This window comes from Lactuca virosa, chromosome 8 (assembly GCF_052849685.1).
Source record: "Lactuca virosa cultivar CGN04683 chromosome 8, Lactuca_virosa_CGN04683_v6, whole genome shotgun sequence".
NCBI classification, from domain to species: Eukaryota; Viridiplantae; Streptophyta; class Magnoliopsida; order Asterales; family Asteraceae; genus Lactuca; species Lactuca virosa.
In genome coordinates this window covers 112,155,811-112,163,917 of record NC_136433.1, presented here as the reverse complement: position 1 = coordinate 112,163,917, position 8,107 = coordinate 112,155,811, and the positions used below count along the sequence as shown (strand labels likewise).

At 32.6% G+C, this 8,107-nt stretch overlaps 1 protein-coding gene across 1 annotated transcript; it reads left to right on the top strand.

The window, feature by feature from the left end:
• The first annotated feature begins 4,798 nt into the window (after positions 1-4,798).
• On the top strand, positions 4,799-7,027 carry LOC145128523 (proteasome inhibitor-like protein). The gene is made up of 8 exons (XM_079063317.1): positions 4,799-5,110; positions 5,325-5,496; positions 5,724-5,870; positions 6,010-6,102; positions 6,205-6,285; positions 6,378-6,409; positions 6,499-6,565; positions 6,670-7,027. Exons 1-8 carry the CDS (start codon positions 4,936-4,938, stop codon positions 6,818-6,820), a joined length of 918 nt encoding a protein of 305 aa, XP_078919443.1. The 5' UTR covers positions 4,799-4,935; the 3' UTR covers positions 6,821-7,027.
• Positions 7,028-8,107: the final 1,080 nt, after the last annotated feature.

Here is an 8,107-nt window from a genome sequence, read left to right as displayed (position 1 = left end):
ATCATACCATATACTAAATCTAAACCTTTTAAACTTATATGTTTATCTTTTTAAATATTCTTATTTAATTATCTTAATAAACAATATTTAAATTAAATATTCAAAATTCTAATTCTAATTTAAATGATATTCAATATTAATTTATTAAATATTCAGATTAAAATTCCTACTTAAATAATATTTAAAAATTAATCTAGGATTTAATATTCGGATTTATATAATTTAAACAATATTTTAATCAAGAGGCTTTTCCCATAATTCAAAGTTTTTGAAAAATATGAAATTTGGAAATCGGTAAGATGCGCTACATCCGTCAAAGATCCATATTGCGATTTTTTATTTTACAAAAGAAGTGCAAATAACTAAAATTTATAGGATTTGATACCACTGTTGGGTTTTCAATGCATCTATGCACACGATCAAGGCAGCAAAAACAAAACAAAATACATATGTGTGCATGCACCCTAGGATCTAGGTTTTACTAGTTATATCAACTTACTTTAAAATTAAACTAGAGAAAGGATAAATTACTAACCTCTTTTTGCTTTGATTGTGATCTCATAATTACCAACTCTTGCAATAGATGAATGACCTAAATTAGAATCCCTCTAATGTAGTCATAACCAAAACTCCAAGAAGCTAATAAGGATTAACCCTTGTTATGAGATTTTTTTAAATTTTATAATCCTGGGAGAGGGGTTATAATTTTCACATAAGGGAGAGAGGGGAAATAGAGTAAATGGTTTCTGAAAGGTAATTAGTACCTAGGGTTTGATCCCTAACAGTCTATTTATAGGCAGCGAGTAATTCCAACTCTTAGGATAACCTGTACCTTATTCAAAACCTGCTTTATCCCTATATAAGGATCTTTAAAACCGTCCATACTACTCTTCTAGGAGCTTTTAGAATATTCCAATTAATCTCTAGGAATTAATTAATATCCATACCCTTTAATTAATTAAATTTATTTAATTTGTTCCAAAATAATTTCTAATTAATTTATTAATCATTTAATAAATTAATAACTTAAATGTCTCCATTATCTTATAACTAATTGTGTTATGAGGCCAACCCAAAATGACCTTATTATTATTAGAAATATTATAAAACGGTTAATGACCTTGGACACTATTTCCTACACCATATGCTTATAAGAGCTCCATATATACCTACCGCGTCAACATGATTAAAGTTGAAGTAGAGGGAATCCCAACATCCAACATCATTAATGTTCACCGAGTCATTTAGTTGACTTTATGGCTGCCTTGAGAAACATACATTGTACTTATTTTTCAACCAACCGACCCACTCGAACTTTTGGTCCTCCCCAATACCTCTAATGTTCAAAGATAGACATGTCATTGGACAATTCTTGTTCCAGAATCAAGTTTTTGTCTTCAATTTGAAAGCAAACTTCTTTACCTATGTTAATAGTGTTGTCAATTTCACGAGATGTGGAGGAGCATGCCCTCAAGTCTGAAGCACAACTTTACATTTCAAGGCTAATCAGGTTTTTTACGATAGGGTTAACATTGGACATGTAGAAGGGTTCGCTGAGTCTCAAAGTGTTTATGTATGGGGCAACTCAAGATGAAGACCGATCCATCCTTCTTCTTTTAACCAACAAGTCTCTGTTTCATAAGGTGATGGGGTATTTGGCACTTAGTCCAAATGTACTCCATTTACAACTTAAGCTTTTAGGGGAATGAGCCAAAGCAACCTAAAGGAACTAAACTACCCATAGTACGAATGGGGACACAAAAAGGGCCAGGAGAGTGCCTCAATTATATATGGATCTTGCAAAAATTGATGTTGTCTTCCAAATGTTTTTAAGTGGCATTTCTACTTCTGATATTGAATGTACCTCGGCCAAGACATTCTTGGTTATTGGGGAGTCATCCGACGTTGGACCGAGATTATGTTATTGCCAACAGGATCAGAATCATCTAAGGTACTACTATTGGTACACCTTAATAATTGCTTTTTCACTTCCTATACCCTTTAATAATTATTTTATTGATATGCAAAAGTCAATAATAATAATAATTAATTAATCATTAGTTGGTAGTTTGCAAAAATCAATTATTAATAAGTAATAACTAATAGTTAAGTTTACTTATTCTTTTTAAAATAGATTAATATTATATATACATAATTTGTTTTAAATGATAAGTAATATAACTATTTTTATTTTTATTTTTTATTTTAATTATTTAACATAATCTTAATTGCGTTGGTTTTTATTAATTTCGTTTTTGATGTTTTGTTCGAATACAATGTTGTTTTTTGACGTTTTATTTAATTTTAATTTTATTTTTATTTTTTTGACGTTTTCAAGTTATACACAAATTAACCCGAAACACTTATATGCTAATTCAAAACGAGTTTCGCGTTATACATAGGCTAATCGGAATCCATAAACGAATAATAATTAATTAATCTCTAACTTTTTGTTTCATCAATACACATGTGGTAAAAAAATCATTATTTTACAACAATTTATTTTCTTTTTCCATTGTGATGAAAATTAGGCTTTTGGTATGGTATTTTCTAGTTCTTTTAATTTGATTATCATTACGAAACTCAAATAAAGTTATCCGATATGGGAGATAAGTCCACGCCTAATATCTGGCGTGGCTGTGAAACCCGCATGTAAACACCGCTCCCAAGAGGCGTAGGCATCTTGTGAAGTGGATGACTCTACGCTTAATCACGACCAATGAATTTGCTTCTTTCCAAATGGTCATAAAGATATCCATTGCATATATATATATATATATATATATATATATATATATATATATATATATATATATATATATATATATATATATATATATAACAAAAAACTTTATTTAATAGTGACACCCGTTTTTTTAGAAAAGGGTCAAGAAGGAAAAATGGGTATTTGGGAGTAAAGTATGCAAACCAATCATCAATTTTTTTAATATTATAGACCTGAAAGTGTTTTTTTATATCTCATTATATCCTTTTACATATCTCATTACTTAACTTTATATATATATATATATATATATATATATATATATTTAAAATGTTATTTAATTTTATAAATTATATTTTTTATTTAGTTTAATATTTATAAAAATAAAAGATAAAAGATATAATGATAGTGGAATGGTAATCATTTCCAATGAATAGTAGTCTTGTAGTGAACATGTAGGGGTTGTTTGTTTTTTTTTCTACAGATCTGTAAGATCGCTTCTGTCTGCGCCGCGCAGACCACACACAGACATATGTCCTTGCAGACTGTTTGTTTTTTGGAAGTGCACAGACTTAAAATCGTCTGCGCAAGGTCTTCTTGGCACAGACATGGACCAATGTCTTCTAACGTCTTTGCAACCCATTTAACCCTAACAAAAAAAACACGTAACCCGCTATTTTCTCTCACCGCCTTTATATCTCTCCTTACCATCCATCGTTCCTCCACTGGTCGTCCTCCCCTTTCCGATCGACCGCCAGAATCGTTGTTCACCAGATGCACACAAGCGCTGCTCCGACGACCAGCCACACCTTCGTTTCAGATGCACGTAGCTGGTGAAAGCTTCTCGACGTCGATCGGTGCTCGCCCAAGCCCACATCCGCTTACCTCCTCCTTTGTCCACTGTCGGCTTCATCCATAGGTACGAGAAATCTATTCTTCCCTGAAATCAGATGTCGGTTTCTTTCAGCATCTAATCTGGTTGAATAATAATCACGTGAGTTTGGGCATGTTGAATCCTTCTAATTTTGTTTTTTGCTCATTTTAATTGCTTGGTTTGGGTATGTGAAAATCCTTCTAATAATCAGGTTCATATAAAGATTGTGATTTCATATTGCACACCAAGTGTTTGATAAAAGTCTTCAAAGAAATCCCAAGTTTTATTGGGTCAAGAACAAGGGCTGATGATCATCTTTAACACAACCACATATTTAGAAAACCCCACGCAATGTATAAAGAACGAAATACCGCTTTTGATATTATTAATAGATTATCTATTTCAACTCAAGTTCTTTATGAAAACAAGATAAGAGCCTCCTTTTGAATCAAGTTATGGTGCTGGTGTCATGTTATGTATCAATGGCATGGATAATAAATGAGTTCAAAACACACAGATTGATTATCAAGATTGCTCGATGCTTAAGCAAGAAATTAGATTTTGTTAATGACAATCAAATAACCATATTATGCTAGATGTTGTAGCTACATCTAAGAGAAGAAATAAGATCAAGATGATGAATTTTTAAAATTTTGTCATTGTAAAAATATTGATAGTATATGATTTTGTTTGTTGTAGTTATTTATTATTATCCATTGTAAATATTGATTATATATGATTTTTTTTATTGTAGCATTTTATTTATCTATTATGATGAAAAATATAATTATTAGATGTTTTAAAACTCAAATAAAATATTATAAAATTGGTTTAATTTAAAATTCAATTTATTTCAGTAGTCTGAAGACATTAAAAAACAAACAGATTTTTTATTGCAGACTGTAGACATTTTATCCACCTTTTCTGTTGTAGAGGTTTACTGATATGATCCGCAGAATGCAGACATTTTAGCTTCGTAAAAAAAAACAGCACCCTAACGAAGATGAGTGGATGATAAGACAATATATTTTTTATGGGATTAATGGTGACCATATCATTTACTTATCGTAGTAATAATTACATTTCAATAACGTGGCTGACACATCAAGTTCTTGTTGGGCTAACAATTGGGCCATACAATGACCCAAATGCGTTCGGACATTAGTTTTGCCGACTTCCGGGTGATCGCCTTTTAATGGGGCTGAACTTTAACTTTTCCAAGAAGAAATCCTTCTCTGTAACGTCCGGCGATCGGTGTCTTCTGTCCGGCAAGTAAGTTGTATCACTTAGTTCTTGAAGCGAGTTTCTGTTTTAATTGAACATTAAAAATCCAAACATGGCGACTGAGCAATCCGTTATGGCGGTGATAAGGGCTTCACGACCTAAGTTTCGGAACTCTGCTGATAAAATTGCATTTGCTATCCACTCGATCTTCCTGGCAAGTGGCTACAATCTCAACGCCACCGGTCCCCCGGCATTTACCGACGACGCTCTTGCCGCTACTGTTTCTGGTACCCTCTTTGTATTTTAACTTGTTATTATGTGTTTTTAGTGTATCAGGGTTTTGATTCGTAAGAAAAGGTAGCCAGCTTAGCATAGAATTTTAGGTTTCAAATTGGAATTTGAGTAACATCAGTTGGAGTTCCGATGTCAAAGCACAAAAAACATGATCACAAGCGTTCACTCTGCGTTTCTAATTTTTACATCCTGTTTCTGTTGGTTTAGATGAAGCAGAGATTGAGGGGTGGAATGAAGTTGAAGACAATTATGCTTTTGTTTACTCGAGCCCTGAAGTGGCTTCCAAGAAAGTGCTTGTTAAGTGCCTTACCATGAACAACCAGTTGCTTGTGGACGCTTTAGCTGCAGGTTCATCCAATCCCGCTCATGTCGAGATCAAGTAAGCACTTTATCTTTATGTGTTTGTGAAGACTTGCATATATATTCTTCATCCAAATTTACATCTTGAATTCTGCCATTAGCTAGCATGTTATTATTACTTCAGTTCTTCTTCAAACGTTCACGTAATAGATGTTTTTCAAAGCATATTCTGAATTTTCACGCCCAATGATTGTTGCATTTGTTTCAATAGCTCACATGTACCTAACTGGTGTCTCTTCCTTGCAGAATTGATGATTTCATTGGTGAAAGTGATGACACGAAATACAGTTCACAGTATAAAAACTTGGGTAATCTAGTGAATTGCATCAACAAAGATGTCATTTCCAAATTGAATGGTTCTTCAACAGCAAGCACATCCAATGCAACTACAAGGTAAAACTACTAACTAGTCCATCTTCCTCAAAAGTAATGAAGTTTACAAATTTTATTTTACTTTATAAACTACTCTGTCATCCATGAATTGGGATGGTGCTGTTACTATATAAATTGAACTTATTCTTTCTTTTTGTAGTTCTAAGCAAAGCATTCAAGACAATGATAACGATCAGCCTAGAACTGGACCTTTTGGACTTCAAGATCCTCGTGCGCCTTATCATCCTTCAGGGTATTTATGTTGTTGATAGTTGAAGTTTTTGCTATCATATATTTGCCTTAAATATGAATGATCATTTGATCATTTCCTAATGTTTATTTACCAAAATGCCAGGGTAGTTATGCCTCCTGTTTATCCTAGCATTGGTGGGGGTGATCTTTATCCACAACCTGGTGCAGGAATGTACCCTACAAGGTTCAAGGATCTTTCTTTTTTATTATTTTTTATTTTTATGATAAAACTACCAATTGCGAAAATTAAATCTTAGATTCAATTTATATATACAGGGGTGGTTTTGGAGATGGTGGAATGCTTGTTGGTATGTATTTTATGTATTTTTTTGTCATGAATCATGCATTATATTATTCAATATTTACATATTATTAATTCATTATCATGTTCATTCAGGGCCAAACGATCCAAGATTTTTTGGTAGTATTGGTGGAGGACCAATGGGTTTCCCAGGAGGACAACCGTGAGTGCTTTTTTTTTTTTTTTGTTTTTAATTTATTTATAATATACAGTATTTTGTATTATTTATGGAAGAATTGATTAATTGATTGTTGGATTTTGGAACAGTGGTGTGCCACCTGGTGCACGGTTTGATCCATTTGGTCCACCAGATGTTCCTGGGTTTGAGCCAAATCGATTCGCTAGGAACCCACGTAGGCCACCAGGTGGGACCCATCCAGATTTGGAGCACTTTGGGAATGATTCAGATTTCATATAAAAGGGAATGATCTTGGAAGGGTTTTTATCGTCTTTTCATGGGTTTCTAGATGGTTATGGTACATGAAGATGGTTTATAAATTTTAATTTTTTTTTTTTTTTTTTTTGCAATGTCCTTGTTCAGTTGTTCCCTTTGTTATATACGTACTTTGTAACGTAGTGAAAATACCCTTGTTTATGCAAAAGAACGATAGTTTGTTTTTTTTTTTTTTTTTTTTTTACTAATTTGTAGTGGTTATGTTTCAGCTTATTATCAGTTTTAACCAATTACTCTTTTTGATTAATTTTTAAATGTAGCCGTTTCTAGCTGCTAGACCTGTTTTCGACCTTTCTTTAAACATATTCCCCCTCGTAGTTGTGTATAATTAGGAATGGTTTCATTTGATTTCGACAGTGTCTGAAATTTCTTTGTTTTAAATGGTTAAAACAACAAATTGTATATTATTTATAGAGATACAGATAATGACTTTGAGTTTTTACAGTTTGTCTTTGAGTTTGTTGTTTAGTAAACACACACACACACATACACACCAAAAAGGCAAAAACTCAAGGTTAAGCCCAAATTTCCTTTGTTCTTGAGTTCAAACACCAAAATTAATACCAAGAACATAATAAACACATCATATCTGGAACACAATTTTAGATTCATGACTGTGTGTTCATGAATGTGTTTTCATGTGTTCTTGAGTTCAAAAAACAAAGACTCTAGGATTAAGCCTAGATTTATTTTGTTATCGAGTTCAAACAGCAAATTCGATACCAAGAAGACCCACACATCAAATCTGGATTCATTAGTTTGTGTCATTGTAAGAACAAACTTGAAATCGTTCTTTAGGGCTTTCGTTTATGGGATTTGTTCTAGATTTTACAAGAACAAGAACAAAAACAAACTTACAATCGATTTTGGAATTTCACAAGAACAAGATAGTATATATGTGTGTTAAAAAAACAAACCCAAAAGATTTCCAAACACGAATCACATGTATTCATGTGTTTGATAAATCGTCTTTTTTTTTTTTTTTTTTTTTGAAATAGGTGCACCGATTTCAAGGAGCCTAAAAAGATTTCCATATGTGTATGAGTTCGTTGCATAAAATAGAACGAGATTGCGTCCTGTGACATCTCCAAATTTCTCCCCCTTTGTTTATTGCTTCGCACCGTGAACGAGGCCGAGGACTTCGTTGCTGACCGAGAACGAGATTCCGTCCGAGAACGAGATTGCGTCCTGTGACATCCCCAAATTTCTCGGCCAGAAAAGACCGATTTAATTTATGCTTTTAAAATAAAA